A 21,936-nucleotide genomic window follows, 5' to 3' on the forward strand; every position below is an offset into this window, starting at 1 on the left:
GCAAAGTTCTGAGAGTTTGGGCTCTTGTGTTACCTCCTGAATGAAAAGCAGTCGTGTTATCCCTGAGATATTTGTGGTCCTCCCTGCTGTATGAAGAGCTGTCACAAGTATGCACTTGGTGCACTGCCAGATCTCATGGCAAAACTGTTCCGCCAAGGTCTTTGGTGAAGCGATGATCATGTACACGATGCAATATTTATGCCACTTTTATTGTGGCTGCTTTGAAAGGTCATACCTGACCTAGGATAAAGTATGTTCTGGACATACTGATTTCTGAACAGTTAACTCTTCCAAGTATTTTAGAAAGCACGAACTGATGTGATGTTTTGAGTCTAGTTGCAAATTCTTTACAACTAAAACCAGCATAGTGTCTCGAGAAGCCGTGGACTGAGCGTGGGATTGTATCCCTTTAAGTAGTTTTGTGCCCTCCAGGTGTGCGTACTGTGGATTATGTTTTAGACACTGCCAGAAAACAGTTAGAGCAGCAGTTTAACATAGCTAAGCCTTTCATGTTTGCATACAGTTAGGAAACCTGGTTATTCAGGATCCAACTGTGTCCCTGTCGTTTCTTTGTGTTCTTGCTGTTGTATAATGAACAACAGACACAACAGCAGCCAAAAAGCAGATCGATGTTCGGTTTCCTTCATTGGGAGGAGGTAATTGCAGAAACATTTCCTGAGCAATATAATTATGTGTATGCTAATTTGCCTCAGAAATTCAGGTTTAGTCTCTTCTCAAGTGGAAGACCTGGTTACAGAAAGGGACTTTCTCTTCTTTGGGATTAGTCACTAATAGATGAAAAAGTTGCTGAAGTTTAGAGTCAATTATACCTTGATCGTCTTAGACATTACAGAAGCCTCATTTTTTCCCCATGTGCCTCAGCAAATTAGAATTCATTCCAACAGCAGCATAGGTTCAGATTTGTTAGTATTTGAAACAAAATGGGTCTTAGGAAATAGGCTAAATGAAGGAGTTGTACAGAATGTGAGATTTTGGTCCCATCTTTCAGCCAAGCTATAAACAAGTGTGTTTAACCTGGCATGTACCTGGCTTCTAGCTTGTTTGTTTTTAAAGATTTTGATCGGATTACAAAAAATCAGGTCTAAAGTCAGCTTTTTTGAAGTCAGCTAGTTAGCCCATGCCATCTCTTCTATGCTGAATTGTTGCTTGTTATATCTGTTCCCTAGGGCTTTGCCCTGTCCAGTGTTAAATGTTTCTGATGACGGGATTCCACTCTTCCCCTAGAGAGACAATTCCACAATCTAATAGAACTTGCCATTAGTGAAATTTTACTGATGATCAGCCTTAAATTTTTCTCTGCTTAATTTTATCCTGTTACTAGAGCGTAGTGATTGATTTATTCTTGGGAAATTTAGTAAATGGTTCCTACTTCACAGGATGGACCTTACAATAAATAGAAAATTGTCATGACCTATCTGTGGGTGTCCTGAGATTACCCAGGAACTCAATTTATCTCGACATTCATTCCCTGGATGCTATTTCTGTCAGTACCAACTCAGTGGAGGAATAAGCAATGAATTTAACTGCCAGACTGCCTGCCTCCTGCCCCAGCACCAGCCTTGGAGGAAGGAGATGTTTAGTCGCTCCCTGAGCACAAGGCTCAGAGGCAGGAGGTCCTGCGGGGTCTGGTGCTGTGATTGTGCCCGAAGGAAGGGCATTTAGGATCTGGTTCCCCTGTCGCTTGCCTTAGTTCCACATTAAAGGAGCTTCACTGATGAGGTGGAGTTACTCCCGGTTTTTATGGGTGTAAAGTAAGGGAAGAATCTGACCTTATAAATTCCAGTCTACCAATCCCATATTTTCCCTGTGCCTGGTACAGAGTTTATGTAACTGTCCCAGTTCTAGTGAGGCATTTTATATCTCTTTATACATGCAGACGATATGAACTCTGTCTTCATGTCAAGGATAGGTCTGGGCATCTGTTCAAACAAATTTGAGGTGCCTCAGCTCAATAAATTGCCACTCACGAGCTCAGCTGCAGTATGTGCCCATGTATGCATGCTGGGTATGTAAGGTGCTAGGCTTAAACTAGTAGGTTTTACTTCATTTCACCACTTAGGAGGAGAAATGTTTTGTTATCGTGGCGCAGCTGATGGGCAGTAAATTCTCCCCCCATGGAAACTTGACAGTGTCTGATAATGTAGCCATATTGTACTTGCATTATGAGGATGGACTAAGGTATTTATCCTTAAAGTTCTTATTTCTGGAGTTTTTAGAAGGTGGCAGGTGCTATGTGATTGCATGTGGTTTATTCTGTTGGAAACAGGAGCAGTGCCAGGAATAAAGAAGAATGATCATTTGTCATGGTTTAACCCCAGCCAGCAACTAAGCACCACGCAGCCACTCAGTCACTTCCCCCCCACCCAGCGGGATGGGGGAGAGAATCGGGAAAACTCGTGGGTTGAGATAAGAACAGTTTGATAGAACATAAAGGAAGAAAATAATAGTGATAATAATAACAATAATAAAATGACAATAATAATAATAAGTGATGCACAGTGCAATTGCTCACCACTCACCGACCAATGCCCAACTAGTTCCCAAGCAGCGATCTGCGTCGCCCTGGCCAACTATCCCTAGTTTATATGCTGGGCATCACGTCAGATAGTATGGAATACCCCTTTGGCCAGTTTTCGTCAGCTGCCCTGGCTGCGTCCCCTCCCAACCTCTTGTGCCCCTCCAGCCTTCTTGCTGGCTGGGCATGAGAAGCTGAAAAATCCTTGACTTAGACTAAACATGACTTAGCAACAACCGAAAACATCAGTGTGTTATCAACATTCTTCTACTACTGAATCCAAAACATAACACTATACCAGCTACTAAGAAAATGAACTCTATCCCAGCCAAAACCAGGACATTATTCTAATCTTTTATATGTGAAATTTCAGATAGCTATCTGGAAATCATTTATGTCATAACCATCCCTCTTCAAACTCTTCTTTCGTTTTTCTCAGGTATAATTGATTTCCTTGTGAGCCAGCATCCTATTGCAAAAGTACTGAGAGACCACCTGGTCTTCAAGATTGCACCCATGCTCAATCCTGATGGAGTATACCTAGGAAATTACAGGTATGGTGTGGAGTATGAATCTGTGTATTGTTGTATCTACCTTATTCACCCTGCACTGTTTTGTCACTGAATCTTATATGGCTTGTTTCAATTAATTCCTCTTAAATTGGAGGTTCTCGTGGCCATATGCTTCCTGAAGTTCCCATCAAGGAAGGGGTCTCAATGGCAACTTTGCTTGCTTCAGGGTGTAGAGAGCAATTCTCCAAGATAGCAGAGTATCTGCTCTGCAAGCCTCTTCTAGGTGTGGGAGTTGAAGTCAGCTTAGAGTTAGACCTTAGCTGTGTTTTATAAATGCATTCATTATGCTGCTCATCAGCCTCTATGTAAATGTGTCAGTCAATCACAGTTCCCTTCAACTACCCAGATCATCCATTAAAGTCACAGATTTCAGTCTATTATGGTACTGTAATAGATAGGGATACATGGAATGGAATAATCATTCCACCCTATGCTAATTTTGCTTCATTTTAGTATTTGAATTACTACTTTACCACCTCCTCTGTTGAGAATGTATTCAGATAATCTTTTGTTTTCCCTAAAATTGTTAGCTCTTAATGCATTTATTTACAAAATAAATGTGCTGCTGGAGGTGATAATGAAAAGCAGTTGATTAGTTGATGATTTGTTTGTGGGGGCAATTACATGTACCACATAGTTCTCTGGAGAAGCCCCTGAGAAATGTAATATACTGTATGTGGTTTTGCTTACAGCGCAAGACTAAATAACACAACACACTCTGTAGCCAGGCTACCTTGAGCTTTGATCTAATTAGGTATTGCATTGCTAAGCAGAATAAGACTGGGTTATTGTGTGGATGAGGAGACCACTGAGGAAGAAGCTAGAAGTTGCAGAAAATGGTGCTGCTGGCTTCTCTTTGGTTTGATATGCGCTTCTTAGTCCTTCTGTGCTTTGCTACTTACTAGACTGAAATAGCAGGGAATTGCATGGGTGATTTCAACAGTGCTTGTAAGTGAAACGTTCAAGGGCACATGGTCTCCTTCCAGCTACACTGATACTCCCTCAACTCTTGGCAAATCCAAAACCAGAGAACAATATTGTAGTAGTGGTGTCTGACAGCACAAGGAATTTATCGTAATGGTTATGTCACCTTACAGGAATAAAGCCCTAAAATGGCTCTAGAATCTGATACTACATTGCTTGTACTCTGTTCCAGGTGCCCTGCAGGTAGGCAACTCCAGTTGCAATTAAGTAGCTTTCTTTTTCCCCCATAAATTAACTTGCCCTGTAGGTTTTTCTCCTGCACTATTATTTATACTTTTTGAGAGGCATGCAGCTTTACAGACATGCATATGGCTCATAACTTGAAAAGCCTTTTGGTAACCCAGATATTATGAAAGGGCATGTGAATTCATTTGGAATTGCTGAGCTTGATGGTATACTATTGCATTAGTTTTTCAAGATGTGCAGAATTTTCAACCCTCCTGAACTAAAGAGACTTTTAATGAGGTAGTTGGAAAAGCATTTGATTTTCTTGCAATTCTTCACTTTATTGACAAATGGCCTAATGTAACTGATAACTTAAAAATGAGGGTAATAAGCAAAATGCTACCTATTATCTTGAGAAGAATATTAAAAAGCCTAGTAATGTGTTGGTGTTGTAGTTAACTAGTGCTGAGTGAATAATTTACAGCAAACACTTTATTTCCTGCTCATACAAAATCCACAAGCACATCACAATTTATTTGCTTGAATTTACTGGATGAATTTTTTAAAAATCTCTAAGGATCAGTTGCTAGTATTTGAAAATTTAGCTCTGAGGCTTCTCTGTGATTGGCTAGATAAGTCTGTTTCATCTCTTTTGGTCTTTGTTCAGATTAGCACATAAATAGGACTTTCAGAACTCTTCCACGTAGCATGGAATAACACAGATCTATTGGCTGGGGACAATCCCCTTGCTTTTGCAAACAAGGTCTGTGGTGCTATATGCAGCAAGAGCAGTTTTAGGCGTTTGAACTTTTACTTCCTGTTATCTCCTCCTTTCTCAAAGCAGCAGCTAGTGACTATTTCTTTGGTTCATTGAAGGTTCACATTCAGAGCTATGCAAGCTAAGATAATGAAATGGGTAATTAAACCTCATGCTTGAGTTTGTAAATTGATCTCCTGCCAGTGTGAGAGAGTTTTTTTTTACCCCCTCAGTACACAGCTTTGTACAACTGGCAAAGTATACTGTCGGATGCACTTTGCTGTCCTCTGAAATCCCAGGCGCAGCGGGCACCATTAAAAGCCTGAGTATGTCAGCAGTTCTCATAGAAGGGATGGGATACACTAATTCTCCTGTGATCAAAATAGGAACTAACCACTCATTTACCTAGGATATGGTTACATTTGGCTGATGGGATTTTCTTCATTGTCATTTTTGGGGATGCAGGACTTTCCCTGAGGGTGTGGGTCCTGTGCTCTTCTCCAAAATCCTTGTTCCTTTGATCTCAGTGCTTGTGAACTGAGGTTTAGGAGTTTAAGCCAAATCTGCAACAATAATGCCAAGAACTGTGTGTTATCTATAAACTGTTGCTCATTCTCAAGAGAACAGACCAAATGGGTTGTGACTCTAAAGGGACTTTCTTGTGGTGAAATGTTCATAACCAGCAACAAGTGAGTTTAATATCACAGCTATAAAGCACAAGTGCTCACGGCACAGACACATCTGTGAGGAACATTGTTTATAAGTTGCGTGTACATTCAGACGGCTCTAAAAGAAATGGTCATGGAAATGAATGTCAGTGCTCAGTGTATCAGGATGCATGGAAACAGGGTGCTAAACTTTACTGATTTATTCAAGTATATGCAAGAGTTTAAGAAGTGTATTTATGAACCCATACAGTTAGGAATGAAAAGACAAGGTGCCTTATGTGACTTAAAGGGGTGGTTTAGCAACCCCTCTAATTTAGAATGTTTATACACAATTTTAAAAAGTATTTTTTAAAAATAAATGGACAAAAGTTGCAATTTGATTGTAATCTCAGAGCATAAATCTCTTCAGAGATAGTGAACTAGAGCAGTTCTATCTCTTAATAGCTATTACTGATGTACATAAACCAAGCGAGTTGGTGACATTACCTCTACTAGACTTTATTTCCAGTGGAATTTCTGCCTGACTGTTTAGAAATCAGAACATTTAATTTTTACTTTCACCTGTTTCTTTCTGAAAAGAGATGAGAAATGAAAAATCATGGGCAAACCACTGCAGTAGATCAGAGTTGGCTGGGTACAAGCGTCAGAGGGGTTAGGTGCAGAGAAGTGGAGCCCTCAGAGTGCAAATTCACCTGCAAGCCAAAGTACTGAGTTACTAATTGGGATTGCTCCTGCTTGCAGTGCTAGCTGTTGTTTGCTGGTTTGTTAGCATCATACCCTTCTGTGAAGAAGCCTACTAGACTGTGCTCTTTCTTCAGTGAAACCAACCCCCTCACCTAGCCCTTTTCTTGCCACAGGAGTATACCCAGCTCTTTCTAACTTCCAGGATAATGAGAGGTACCCACTGTGCACTGTGGTCAAGGACGTAGGATCTCTCCCAAAACAGGAAGACAGGCTTCATCCCTTTCTTGAAGTCTTTAAAGCCTGGTATTACTGTACTTCTAAGTGTAACTGGCTTTGCAGTTACAGTGTGTAGAAAATGTTATGCCACATGGGCTTGTTAATTAAATTGCCCAAGAAGATGCTGTTGGTTGACCTAGTTAAAATAGTCAGTCTTCAGCATAATTTGCCCTCTGTTCTGGCTGGGAACTTGTCCTCAGCTCTCACTTGAATTGAAAGACCCCTGTTGCTGGGGATGGTGCATGACTTGATCTTTAGCTTTGTGAAAGAGCACGGCAAGAAATAAAAATATTTGTGAGTTTCTCCATAACACTAACCTCACCCTCTCTGATGGATTAAACTGTGAAGCAGTTTTAGGAAATAAAGGAAAACTAGTGCTGGGAAGAGATTTCTTGACTTTTCTCTCTCTGTTTGCGGTATAGCATTATCATCATCTGAACTTATTATCATCCCCAGGGAGGTGGGGTTAGACTAAGAAAAAAAATGTGTTCTTGATTTAAAAGTCGTGCATCCCCAGGCTTGGCCTGAACTTTCCTTTATCGAGAGCTTGTTCTTAAGCTGGCATTCTGCAGCTGAATGCTGAAATGTGTCCCTGCAGGCGAGATGACTGTACCATACCATCTTAGATTAGTTCCAATTTGTCAGCCTCACCTTCCGGAGATGAAACCCTATACTGGCACCAAAAGGGATGTGTTTCTTAGTCTGGACAGCTCTTCACTGAGGTATCCCAGAAATGCTATGACAAGGCAGTTGAAATACCCTGACCGTTCTCTAAAGGCTTTGTTGCCTGACCCAGTAAGGTTTCCCGTTCCTTGCTGTTTCTGTCTTGCCTTCAGTTGGTTAGCTGTAGCAGTATCAGCCTTCAGTAAATTAAAGCCATGAATTAGCTGAAATGTTCTAAACTGTCATCATTACAATATCCTTCTAACTTGATGGTAGGGACTGCAAGAATTTGTGTGAATGGGGAGAAGAGGGCACACGCTGATTCTAATCCTTTCTTATTTCACTGTCAGGTATGATATTTTTGAAGTCAACACAATCTTTACTGCTTGCTTGTGTGAGGGGTTAACAAAGCAATTTGTTGGACAGAAAGAAAGGAGGCCAGTTCTACCTGGACTGAAAGCCAAATTCACAGTAAACAGTGTCAGAGTCCATATTGCAATGAAATCTGTGTTGGGATGAAATGTTTTAGACAAATGGTATAATTTTGCCCCAGAAATGTAGTTTTGTAACAACTGAAATGGTTTGTGGAAGAGAGTTGAATTTGGCAAATTTTTTCAAGTGAAAAAAGGGAGCTGGGAAGGCTTGAGAAACATTTAAAATGATTCATGTCAGCATTTTATAAAGGACAGTTTGTTTTGGTTTTTTTTTTTTTTTGATAATGGCATGATCTGTTTAAAATCTGGCCTTTTTTAAGGATCCCTTTTGAAGAGTCTGAAATACAAACAGAAAACTAGGCTTTGGACCAGATTAAATATTTCAGATTTATCCTGAATAGTTTCTGTGGACTTTATTTCTGTGACTCTAGAAACAGTCAAAAGTTCAACATTTGTGTTCACATGTGGTTTACGAGCTGTAAGCTGTCTTTTACCAGTAAAAGTATATGTGGACTTTATCCAAATTATTTTAGCTCTAAATCAGAGCTATATGTTGTAACACTGAGGAGCGCTGATTTTGGTCTTTGATGATATCACTTTGGAGGATGTACCTATACCTGCATACATACATGTGTATATGTACGTTCACAGTGACTGGTTATGTTATGTGGTTCTTACTGTCACTTGTCCAGTTGTGAGACATGGCTACGTGTGTGCATACTGTCTTTTGCATAATATCTCTTGATTATTTTTCACCTATTTTTCTGGTGGGGAAGGTTTTTTTCTTAGCTTCTTTTAATGCATATGAAATTAATGCATTGCCTTGAATTGAAAAACAGAGTATCCATCTAAGATGACAAGATGAAGCTCTCAATGGAGTTTATTTTTCCTAATTAGGCGTTTGTCATTGTGTATTCTATATAACAACGTATAAGTAAACAATCATGGACCTTTTGAATAAATTTATTGGTTTTATTTATGTTACTGGGCATAAAAAAATCTATAATTACCAGGTACAGCCGCAATATAACTGGTATTTAATGACAATTACTTTTTGTTACCATAGAAATGAGTCCAAACTAGTTACCTATAATTTCTCATTCCCAAACCTCACACATGTTGTATTGCGGTATTACCATAGTAATTGCCTATTAGTCATCATAAAATAAGCAGTTACCCAGAAGATATCAGGATAGTGTGAAATTTCTCATCTCTTTCAAAACTTGCAGCACATGCTGCTTCTCGCCTTCCTCTAGCGGGATTTTTGCCTGAATGAAAAGAATGTCCGTTGTACATTAACCCAAGGGAAGAAGGGATGTGATTGAGAGAGAATTGTACTCTAAAAATACACCAAGTCAGGAAAAGTATGTTCCATCCCCTGACAATATAGAACTATTTCTTATTATTGAAAAACAGGGATTTTTCAATCCCACAAAATGGAGGTTTGTTCCTTACTATGAGTTTCCTATTTATTTTTTTTTCTGATTCAGTTGTGACCAAAGCAGAGGCTATACATCTTAGGAGGTCTGTGAGAACAGCCATGCTGTGTCAGACCTCACAAGCCCACTATCCGCTAACGCAGCAGTGGTCAGTGCCACTTTCCTCCTAAAAGCAGGAGATGCCTATAAGATGCTTTCCCCCAGGTACTTCCCCAGCTTCCAGTGATTTTTGTTTCAGACTTCCTGAACTCTTGGGATTCCTGTCCGCTCAGTAACGTGCAGTGGATTTGTCTTCCTAGCACTTGTCTGGTTTGGCCTCAGATGGTAAGCATTAGCTCTCTCAGTCTCCTCTGGCCTGAAGCTGTTCAGCTCCTGCCCCAGTGCAGGAAACATCACCCACTTCAGCCTGCTCTGAGCTTTGTGGACTTCTCCTCTGTGGCCCCTCTTGCACCTTGTTTGTCGTCTTAATTTAGATTGCATGTTACTGCTGCTGGTGAGTCTCTCTCTCTGCCTGCCTAGATCACATTTAGTATCAGCTGGGGGCTGGTGACTCATGGAGGCAAATGATGTTCCCCTTCGTAGCCGGGACGACAGGAGAGGCAGGCCATAGGTGTCAAGTGCGTTGCTGACCCCCGATAGAGTGGTGGCAACTGAGCTCTTCTCTTCTCCTCCCTTTCCAATTTCAAAATTGGAAATCCAAGGGGGTTTTCCAATGCTTCAGTGTCTTTTGACAGCCTGTTGTTGGATTAAAAACATAGCTGTGGCCAGGACCAACCACCCTGATAATGGGAAAAAACAAACAGAAAGAGACCTGCCACAGTGAGGGAATGGCCATTTCCTTTTATCGCCTTCTCCCATGCGGCTGGGGGAGAGGATGAGGCATGGCAGAAGCTTTCTCCTCCCCTAGCTCTTGCTTGGCATTGAGGACAGGTCAGGAATATTCTGTGCTGTCTTCTTCCCGCGTCCTGTGTGTGTTTGCATCTGTTTTGGACCTCCCAGGTCATGCAGTATGCCAGGTTGGGGTCCTGGAAAGCAAAGTCCAGGGTGGATCTGCAGCAGACACAGGTGTGCTCTGGGCAGCAGCAAAGGAAAAGACCAGGGAGGCAAGCGAGCGGCAGAGGTTTTCTCTGGCCCTTACGTCCATCTGGCTCATAGCATTGCCATTCCTTTCCTGCTTGGAAGTTTTCTTTCCATTGTGGCTTTTATTTCCCAGAGAGCGCTGTGATTGTAAGACAGTTACAGTGGTTGCTGTTTTGCTCACCATTACTTAAAAAAAATCTTCCTTGTAAAAAAGTTGTCATCCTTTATCTTAAAACAAATACTAGGTTTGCAAAGGGGTTCCTATCTACTGCCATTGAAAATGCTCTTTATATTGATGCGGTAACTGCTCATTTAAACCATATTACAGCTCCTGAGTATTTTTCAGCTGCTATTGATGTGACAAATTCTCTTGCACAGAGGACTGCACCAATCAATAGAGTCAGTATATGTGCTTTAACAACAAAGCCACATGCCTTGGGGTTCCAGTTGAAACTGAACCTTTTAGTAGCGTTAAATAAAGCTATATTTATTTTGCTTTTGGTGCAAGAAAAAAAAATCCAAACCCAACCTAATTTAATACAACTTGTTGGAAGGGTTTGAAGGCAGCATTATGGGGCCATTTTCACATGTGATGAATACGTAACTAGTGTCAGAGCTGCTATTTTGTTGTTGTAAGTGAACCCTTCTCTTTTAGTTAGATTGATCTGAGACTACAGAGTAGCCTTTTATTTTTAGACAACCAGGGAGAGAAGTCATAATGAGAAATATTGAAATCATAGCTTTTTTATATCTGCCATTATTCCACTGAGAATGAGACATGATGTCCTTAAAGAGACAGGGCTATTTATTTTCCATTTAAATAGCACCATTTGTGATTATTACCTTTGAGCCATTATACAGAGAATAAGCACCCAACTCATGAATCCTAGCCAAGTGAATCGAAGTTTTGTACCTAAGTGCCATTTATGCCTGTGACTTGCTGTAGGAGCCTATTCTTGACCTTCATTGACTTTATTTTTTTGCATGATTTTGTCTCCTAGAATGTATTTATAATTAACAGGGGTCTTAATGTCAGTTTGTTTGAAAAGTTTGTTTCCTTTCCTCCCCTCCTGAATGGTCTTAGGTCTGAATAATCCCATCTGGGTTTCTTAGCTTTACTTTCAGTTAAGCAAGTAAACATATTGGGCTTTCTTCTCTTTTTTCTCTTACCTCTTTTTTAAGTCTGGCTTGTATCTCTGGTGATCTGAGTTCTTGTTCATAGCAGCAAATGAAGGACCAAAGTTTCCAGTGGTTTTGTTTGTTTGTTTGTTTTTGTGGGGTTTTTTTTGTTTGTTTGTTTTTGGGGGGGGTTGTTTGTTTGTTTTTGTGGGGGGGTGTTTGTTTGGTTTGGTGTTTTGTTTTGTGTTGTTTTTTTTTTTAATTCTGCAAATTACAAAGTAAACTTCAGCCAGTTTGCTGTAGGTCTTTGGTTTGGTTTATCCATCTGCAATTTAGGAATAATTAGGTCTCATATATCTAAAATTAGCTGTGGAGCTACATTTATTAGTGTGTGTTAAAAACCATGTTGCATTCCTTGGCTTCGAGGCACTGTGTAGGTACCAAGCAGTATTGTTTAGAAAAACGGTATCTTTAAATATACTCATGCAATCAAAGCAGTTCTTTATTGTTAGTTTTGCAAGTGAGAGAAGGGAGAAACACACTGAGTTGGTCTCTGCCTAATGCTGTAACGAGCTGAGCTCTACTTCTTGAACAGCAGTTGCCAGGCCGCAATGCATGGCATTTTAGAGCTGATACAAAAGACTGGAGGGCTGCTCCGAAAAGGCTGTTTGCCAGACACAGGAAGTTATGGCTGTGACACAACCCAAGAAATATGCCGTGTGTTCACAAGTGCCATCTGCTGGTACACTTTATTGAGCTATTTCCAGCGACAGGTGCAAGACATGCCTGTAACTGGCTTTTTTTATTGGTGGTCTTCAGGCATCTGCCTGCTTACACGGCACATACTGTTAGCTTCTAAGATGTGTTGCACCTAGCTACAAATGCACCAAAGTGATCCTCCCACCCTAGCAGTTGCCATAAGGATGCTGTGCCAAAGTGCCTTGAAAGAAGGGAGGTGTCAGCGCAGTATTAATGGGCAGGAGACGTGTCCCTGGGGCACTTATCCCAAGAGGAGATGGTCTGTTCTATGGAAAGTCTTTGTGTAGCTGTCAGCAATGAGGACAATCCGATTCCAATTCCCAAGGTTTTGTCTCCTCCCTTCCCCTCCTGCCCTTGCCCTTTGTTTCGTTTTCCCTCCTTAATACAATTATGGTCCCAAATAAAAGGTGTGGTTCCTTGCAGAAATCAAGAGCAGATGAAGCTTAGTGTGAGCTGTGTTGCCTTTGTCTGCATTATATTTGCCTTGCCAGCAGCACCTCTGAGTTGACTCATCTGGGAGCAAATCCCAGAACCTGACGTGTTGACAAGGTTGAGCTCAGCTCCAGCCCTGCCTGTATTCTCCTGCCCTGGGATGTAAAAGCTGCATCCAGCCCTGCGGGCACCCACACAACTGAGGCTATAAACAGGGATTCAGGCTGTCCTTGTGCCATCAGTTATTGAGTGGGCCTGTTCCCTAACTAGACTGCTCCATTCTTCCCCGTCTTTGGGAGTTATTTTGGAAGAGACTTCTCTGTCCTGACTCCTGGCTAGCATGGAGTTAGTGTAGTACTTGGCAGTACTCTCCTGGCTTCCTGGAGAAGAGAAGGCTCCAAGGAGACCTTATTGCGGCTTTTCAGTACTTAACGGGGGTCTTATAAGAAAGATGGGGACAGACTGATTAATAGGGCCTGTAGCTATAGGACAAGGGGTCATGGTTTTAAACTAAAAGAAGGTAGATTGAGACTAGATATAAAGAAGTAATTTTTTATGATGAGGGTGGTGAAACACTGGAAGAGGTTGCCCAGAGAGGTTGTAGAAGCCTCACCCCTGGAAACATTCAAGGTCAGGTTGGATGGGGCTTTGAGCAACCTGATCTAGTTGAAGATACCCCTGCTTGCTGCAGGGGAGTTGGACTAGATGACCTTTAAAGGTCCCTTCCAACCCAAACCGTTCTATGATTCTATGGTTCTATTACTCTCGAGAAGAACTGAGACCCTCCTGTCTGTTGGTTCAGGGGCCAGAGCCAGGCTGCTTTTGTATTTTAGCTTTACAGGTTACACTTCAGTGCTGGTTCGTGCCAGCAGGGTTTGTCTTTGGAACAACTAAGTGAAAAATGGAAACTACAAGTCAAGAGGAGAAATATTTTCCTTAACTGCAGAAATGACCAATTAGAGGTCAAATTCTGCCTTAATGAGAACACCTATTGTTCCTTCTAGGAGAACAACCTAAAAAGGGAGAGCGAGGAAGGTGTTTTGCCTGCTATCTGTGAGCATAGGAAGGCTCAGCATGTGGTTAGTGTGTATCCCAGTTTTGGATTGTTCCACCCCAAACAGCATCTCAGAATCTTTTCCAATGTAACTAACATTCCTTTCCCTGCTCCCCCCCCCCCCCCATTTCGGCAACATCTGCTCACCTAGACCTACAGATTCACCAGCTGTCAGGGAAGGCAGCTGAGGGATTAATTCTTTATGAAGAGCTTTCTGGACAGAGATCCTGGGATTTTCTGAAGTTGCACCCACTTACACTAGATCACCAGCAACTAGTGATCACTTCTGCAGTCTCTGCAAGAGTCCCCTTCCTTGTAGTCAAGTTTTTTATTGTGTTATACAAGCGAGGGGTTCAGTACTCACTTTCAGTTCACTGGGGAAGGATTTATCACCTATCAATAGAAAAGTCCTGTCTTCCTGTTCCAACTGCCACTGTGTGGGTGGGGAGGGGGAAACCCCATCCAAGTTATTAGGAAAACAATAGCGGCCTAAGGGAAAGTTTGTTTAGGTTGCTTTTTTGTTGTTTTCTTTTCCTGGGTGACAGCTGTTCTTTTCTTTTTTTTTTTTTTTTTTTTTTTTAAATTGCAGCACTTATACAGCAAGCTGCCATCATTTTAATTTATAATATTAGTCCTAAGGGCAGTGTCATTTAACATGAAAACAATCCTGAGACAAATCTAAATAATAAACATCCCATTATCTAAAACAATATTGTATTAATAAAACAATATTAAATAATCTGAGGATGTACATCACTTCTGGGGAGTGTAAAGGCAGACACCTGCCCAAAGTTCCCACTCACATGTCTTGGTCAGCACATCGGCTCCCAGACACTGTAATCTCTTTGTGACTTAGAAGAGCCCTGTTTTCACTCTTTGCAGTAAAATGTCTCTAAGTGGTTCAGAGTTGTGATGTTTCCTCTTTTCTGTTTGGAGAAGATATCTTTTTATTGGCTTAATACTCATAGGTGAAGTCTCCCAAAAGAAACATGGCTAAGTGTTGAGTTTCAGGAGCTTGTGAGGTGTTGAGCTCTTGAAAACTAGTCCTGGTGCTCATTTGAAAATTTAGGTTGTGGCTGTAAAGGAAACTTTTTATTTAGCTGCTAGTACACAAGCTTTTTCTGCTGAAGCAGGGAGAGATTGGAGACTGCTGTTTCACAGCTGCTTTAAGCTAAGGAAAGTGAATGCTGGTACCCAAAGGGGCAGTTCAGTTCTGTTTTCCCTTCTGGCTGTGCATCCCTGCCATCTCCTTTTTGCCAGAACTGGCGCTTGTGCGGCAGTGCTGTGAGCCAGAAAAGGACCGATCCTGCAGAAAACCATCCTGACAAAACAGTTCTCACATGGCTCCCTATGCAGCCAGAAAAATGGGACCAAGACAAGAGGGAGGAATGAGCAGAGAGGGATCCCTTTTTAGTAGCAGCTTCGGTGTAGATGGGCTTAAAGCAATTTTGAAGCCAGTGCCCAATATCTAGGTGGCCTTTGTGCAGGTATTCCAGAGATCTTGGAAATGAAAGACAGTGGTAACCAGTTATTTCTTGGATGGTTGTTGGTGTGTTCAAATACAACCATGCCTATATGATCTCTTTCTTAGAATTATTATTTGCTAACCAGCAGCAAATTATTATTTATAATACTTGGTAACAAGTTGGGTGACTTGGCATGTCCATTCAGGAAAACAGGGACTGTATGGTGTCAGAGGCTGGAAATGAGCTGTCTCCATGCAACTGTTACACCCCATTACATGCACACGGTGAAAAACTGTCCACAAAATCCTTTTCTCTCCTCCCTCCCTATAAATACAGAAGCCATCATAGCTGTGCTGACACGGCAGAGGGAGCAATTAATCTCATAGCAGATTACTTCTCTGCTGCCCCTGGAGCCAGGCAGAGGGGGGATGTCAGGGTAGTCTGGGAGGAGGTAGATGTGACAGCTGACTGACAGCTGATGGCTTTGCCTGGTTGGTGCCTAAGAGCTGGAGGAAGAGCGCTCTGCCAACGTGGAGGAGTTGGGATCAGAAAAGGGATGTGACAATTCTGGACACACAGTGTCAAGCCACAAAAACATTAGCCATCTCTGCCAGTGTGAGTGGGACAGGTATTCTGCCTCTTCTTCCCCTCCTAGACTGGAAAGGATGTATATTAATAGAAGTATATGCGACTTAACGTGCAGCTACTCAGTGTTAACCCAGGTCCCCAGGGAAGAGAAGTGCTTATTTCAGGTTGCGCAGATCATAAACCTGCTGCCTTGTGTGGTGCGTGTGCTCTGAATACTAATGTTCCCTTTCACTTTTCTTTACTGACACGGCCATTGAGCTGATGAATTGTATAGATTATACAATGATAATGGATGAGGAAGGGGAATTTCATCTGTCTCTTTAACCAAAATATGAACAGTAAATCCTGCCTGTTTGCAGAGAACAGCTGGATTTCTAATAACACTGGAATGCTGTTGGGGGGGGGGGGTTAGCTGCCCCCTCCCTTTCATCACTGCCATTCAGACATCCAAACGCTTGCAAAAGGACTGGAGCTTTCCAACACCCTGAGGCTAATGCAGCAGTTATCCTGGGAGTCTGCCAGGTCTGTTGGATCTAGGAAAAGCCTGAACCCCTCTATGGTGCCTCTGCACCATGCCCAGAGGAAGAAAGGGAGGCAGGGGCCTTGCATGTGATTCTCCAAGTAACAGCTGGGTGAGAGAATGTGTTTTTCTTGTCAACAAGACCAGTCTCTATGCATAGAGTGGGCTGAGCTGTGATCTGATCCTGTGCAAGGCAGTGAGTGAGCTGCATTGTGGAAGGGCTTACGGTAAGGTTGCGTGTATCTTTGGGATTCTCAAGAACTGAAAGAAGGATGTCACAGAAATGTACAAAGCCTCTCAGTCTGGTCACATTTTGTATTATTAATAACAAGTTTTGTATATTAATTTGAATTGAAATAGGTTAGCAAGGGAGCCTGAATATTTAGATGATTGATAATGCATTGACACTGCAGTGTTGACCAGAAGCCACAATACTGTTCTGCTAGGTGCTGTACAAGTACATCATAAATGATCCTCACTTCCTAAATGCTTTCAGAACTAAAAGAGTGTGGCACAGAAGGTGGACAAGGCAATCAAGCAACCTGTTATAGCAGGAGAAGACAGTACTAAATATAATAGGATGGATAGTGGTAGGTTTTTTCCTTTTTTATGGTGTGGGTTTTTTTTTTTCCCTCCTCTGGTTGGTAGCAGGAAACACAATAACTAACTATACAATCAGGCTGAATAACCTTCATATATCAACTGATAATAGGACTACTTTAAATTTGGTGAACCCAGGGAAGGAGCTTTCAGTGACAAAAAACATTTGCAAAGGACGGTTGACCCAAAAGGTGTGTTTCTTCACACTTTTAGATGTGTGGATCTAATGGATTACTTTTAGATGTTCTTCCATTCTCCTATTCTCTACTCCTTGGGCAAAACTGTGAGGCTCTACTCAGCTCCCAGTTTAAGCATCATTTAAATTCTAGCACTAGGATGTTCGTTATTCTGTTGCAGCTGAGGAGTATTATGGTTCTACCCATTGTTTTACATCTGGATTAAATTGTCATTTTGTGCATCTGGAGGTAGGTTTGTTCAGTAGGTTTTGGAAATCCACAGATGTTCAAGGCCCAGTCAGTCTTCTGGCAATGCTTGCTAGTGAGGAAGCTACACAGTGAGAATATCTATTCCATGCAAGCACTCCCAGCAAGTTTTGTGCCCCAGCAGTTGTCCTTGGATAGATCTTCTGTCTGCTCTTCCAAGACTGAAAAGAATCAATTGGCAAACTGCCAGTCTATCTCCCTTACTTTCTGCTATGCCTTTGCTTATCTTCTGTACATTTGCAGGTGCTAAAATCTTTTTTGTTTTTAATTCTTGCAGTAGCGTTTACTTTTACTCCTGCCATTGACATGCAAGGAGGAACTGATGCTGGTGTAGGTTTGTTCTTGACATCTCCATCTTTGCTAACTAGCGTAAAAGAAAGACAGGTCGTATCCAGGAGATGCACTGTTATTGGTATGTGTGAGAGGCAAGTGCAATCCTACCAGACAGTTCTTGTTCCTTACATTGGTCACCTTTTCAATTACAGATCTGATCTGCTAAAGTCTTGTCATTCTCATTCTAGTTTCTGTTAATGAAATGCATTTAACTGTCAGCTCTTGTTAACAGTAACAACACAGCCGAGGATTCATAAATTCCCATGGAAGTCAAATGATTGCTACCTTAGAAGAGCTCAGTCAAGTCCTTTTTCATCTTGAAGCTGGAGGAAGAGACAACCACAGCTTTCTTGATCCAGCGAACCAGAATATTTTGAACAATGAATCTATCTCAGACTTTTATTTCTGATTACTGTCTGAAAAGGTCTAGAAAAAATATTCTGTTTCTAAGAACTCTGGGATTTTGAGTCCATGTCATCACTCAGTTGTGCTCTCTGTATCTTGGATCTATCTCAAATTATTACTTGTTACCTGGCATATTCAAAAATTTAACTTTTCAAAAGCCAGACAAGTGCAGTCCATAGATGTGTAAACAGTTGTGTTTGGCACAGTTTTGACCTGTTCTGAAGAACTATAAGAATGAGAAAAGAATTAGAAAAACTGCTGTGTGACAAGACAGTCCTGGAGCTTAGTTTGTTTAGATTAACAGACAGCAGGCAAAGGAATGAATGACATGATCTGAGACCATATGTGGGGACTCATCAGTCCATGATCTGGGTCTGAGTACACACATAAGGAATATACTAACATGGAGGAACATGAAGGTTACTTTTCAGTATAATAGGGGAGGGCATAAAGAGCAGAATGTCTTGACACTGATATTCAAGAAATGAAGATTCAAGTCCTTGAGGGCAGGCTTAAAGGCTATGGTGTATTTTCCCTGATATCCTGTTTTGAAATCAAAATATTTTCCTAAAAGACCTGTTTGCAGTTTTGTTTGTTCTGTTGGGGTTTTTTTTTGTGAATGGGAATGGCTTCAAGGGAGGTCTTTGTGTGGGAATGGTAGATCAGCAAAGATGATCACAGTAGCCTCTTTCTGGCTTTAAAATGTGTGATTTTCAAGCTATTGTACAGTGCTAATAGTTTTCTTTTGCAACAAGCCCATATACCCAATGATCTCTTGGTCTTTCTTAGAATTATAGGTTTGTTTGACTGGAAAAATTGGGTACACTGCATATAAAATTAAATCATTTGATCTAATTGAAGTATTCTATGAGTTCTGGAGAGAATTTCTTCCTTTCAAATGACAAATTCTATTAGGATCACTAGAAGCTTTAGGATCACTAGAAGGCTTTTTCTTTCAACTGTCCAATGCAGAGGGGTTTACGGTTTGGTATTGTGTAAGCTTAATAGAGTAAAGAAGAAACATCACAAAATAAAACTTCATAATTTCTCAGAAAATCCAGTTAGCTTTTGCTGACGCCTCCCTGAACACTTGCCTTAAACAGAAGCTGTTGGGCTGAAGCTGTATAAGCCCTGTAGTTGTTCCAGGTCTGCAGAAGCAGGAGGAAGATCAGCTTTGACCATTTGATCATTGCTGGCATGAATAGAAATGGTTTGTACCTGCATATTCCTCAATGACAGTTAAGTTCATTACAGACATGGTGCTTTGTTTTACGTCAAACATGGAAAATTTTTTTTCTTTATTTAAAAAATACAATCTCTAACCTGTAAAATAAAAAGCTGGAGCATGGATCTGGGAACAGCTAATTAAGTTGGAAGCAGGCCATGACTAACTGCTGGCATGAACAAAGAAAATAGTGTGGCCACATTCTTTATAAATGGATCTCTCAGTCCACATCTCTCTTATTTAGTCCTGGAAACAATACTGTATTTTCCTATATTTGGAGACATAAATTGTATTAAACTCTGAGCTCTTACATGGTCTCAATGTGACTTTGACCAGTCGTCAAGGTGAAAGCTGGTATTTAGTTCTGTCAAGAACAGAATATTTTGTCTTTGGTAATCTTAACTAAAGTGATCACCTAAACTTCTCCCAGTATGTATGTTCATACTACCATTTAATTACCTGAAGAAGTTATCTTGCAAATTAAAATTACTGCCAATGATAAATTGGTAAAATACAGTAGAAATGCAAAGTGGTCATTTACATGATTGGAACTACTTTAATGTAACTGGTTGATATTAAGAACTTTGTTTTATACCACTCCATGTTTCTTAATCAGTACTTCAAGAAAACTGCAAGGGAGATGGAGCCTGGACATCAGTTTTGTGCTCTTCACGTGCTCCTGTGCTTTTCTCACTACATCCTGCTGGAGCAGGTTGATGCGCAGGTACCCAGCTGGACATTCCTGTTCTACTCGTGAGGAAAGCCTTAGGCCTGCACTGGATTTGGAGGCTTGCACTCAGGTTTTCATAAGCAGCTCGTGGTTCTCAGGTGCTGAAGTTTTAGTTGCTGACAATGAGATCTGCCAAAGGCTTCTGGAGTCCAGATGAAGAGTGTTTAGCAGTTTTTAAAAATACAGGCCCTTCTATAGCATGTCTCAAATCAGATGCCTAAATAGTTAGTCAATCTTGAAATTTTTGGCTTTGGAAGTTAAACTGTAGCTCCCCATTGATCCCATAGTAAGGCTCTACAGTTATTTGTGTTGCAAATGGAATAGAGGGGGGAGTGAATTTTCAGTTGTATGTAGCTTTCTCTTTTGATTCCTGTTTTATTGCTTGTTTCCATTCAGATGCACACGTACTGGTGGCCTGTTTGGCATTCCTCATCTCCCACAAGCCAGACATGCAGTTCTGACCCACAAGTGGTGATAATGGCTTGGCTTCGTAACACAGCTACTGCCACTGGATTTTGTTCCTTTGCATGAATGAGTCCAAAAGGACAAGGAGGCCTAAACCAGCTGCAAGTAAAATTTCCCAAGGGATTGCCTGCAGGCATAAATGCATCAGTGTTGGGACCAGAGCAGCTGCCTCTGTCCTGTTAGCTAAGGATCTGGTTTGGGGCAGTATGGGGCATCTCAGGACACACAGCATATGAGGAATGGAATTTGGAGGAGAGTGTTCAGCTGCAGGACAGAATTATGCTTTGGTGTACTGTCTATTTTTATTTTTTTTTTCTTCTTGAGACTCTTAAACTTCTCCCAAGAACAGCCTGGAATCCTGAGCTTCTATATGTTTGTTAAACATAAAAAAAGAAATTAACTTAAAAAAAGAAAAAAGGCAGAAATATTTGACATCTATAGTTTGAAATGTTTCTCTTTGTCTAAAATTTTATTTAATAAGTCAAACTTTTCTGGGTGCTTATGGGTTACCAATTTTAAAAAAAAATACAAAAAATAAAAAACAAACAGCAAAGGGCTTTCTGGTAAAGGGCAGATTTCTAGAACTAGCTCCGTAGTTCTCCTTCTGTACATAAGTGGATGTAGTTTTACATGAAGATGTATTTCTGGAAGCAGTTGATGCCATTGCAAGTAAGATCCTGGTAGTCTCTGCAAGAACTGTCTTGTAAGTAACAAGAATATAACAGCTGCATGTTTCAAGGCTCCACTGGAGAGTATTTCCAGTTGCCCTAGAAGATCAAATTATGAACACGCTTTGAGTTGTTTTCAGAACTCTCTTTATCCCAAATAATAAAAAAAAAAATCCTTCAGAGAGGGTATCATTAAATGGACGTTTGCCTATGTAACACACCTCTGTAACTACAGTATGTAGGAGTCTCAGTCTTCTAATCTCCTGAAAAAGCTGAACATCAGGTCTTTAGTATACAGACCTGAACAGGAGCGAAAGTGCTGTCATCTGCTTTTTTGTCTCTTTAAAATACTGAATCCTCTGCCCAGAGATTACAAGCGAGGGTCTGGCTTTAGTGCTGTAATACCTAATTGAATTATGAGCCTAGGTGTAGTCCTGAGAGAGGATTTAGCACAAATTCTCATACTGATTTTGGCACTTAAATTACCTTTCAGCCAATGACACTTGCTTTAATTTGAGTACCTGGACTGCAGCTACTCTGGGGCATATTTTTAAAGGTAATCTGTGCCTAATTCCCATTGATTCCAGCAACATGTCATGGGACAGAACCTGCTAACAAGAAATTAAGAATTAGCTACCTTATAACTGGCAGACAAGGACCTGATGTCTACCACCCACAGGACATACCAAATGTGAGCTCCAGTAGGAAATGACAGCAAATTGCCATTAGTGAGAATTTCTGTGGCAATTCTTGACTTGAGACAGAGTTCAGGAGACTTTGGGGGAATGACTGTGGGGAGCAGAATCATAATAACATTTGATACTCTGTTTTATGCCTGGGCATAAACAGAGCCAGAGTGTAAGAGCCAAAA

General features: G+C 41.1%; 1 protein-coding gene across 1 annotated transcript in view; it reads left to right on the forward strand.

Annotated features, from left to right (window-relative positions):
• AGBL4 (ATP/GTP binding protein-like 4) overlaps nt 1–21,936 on the forward strand; it is a 580,767-nt gene that overhangs the window by 378,116 nt on the left and 180,715 nt on the right. The window contains exon 5 of the mRNA XM_010582707.1: nt 2,976–3,090. Within this exon, the coding sequence (XP_010581009.1) occupies nt 2,976–3,090 (115 nt within the window). The remainder of the gene's footprint in view (nt 1–2,975; nt 3,091–21,936) is intronic.

Source organism: Haliaeetus leucocephalus, unplaced genomic scaffold (assembly GCF_000737465.1).
Source record: "Haliaeetus leucocephalus isolate CR32 unplaced genomic scaffold, Haliaeetus_leucocephalus-4.0 Scaffold848, whole genome shotgun sequence".
Lineage (NCBI taxonomy): Eukaryota > Metazoa > Chordata > Aves > Accipitriformes > Accipitridae > Haliaeetus > Haliaeetus leucocephalus.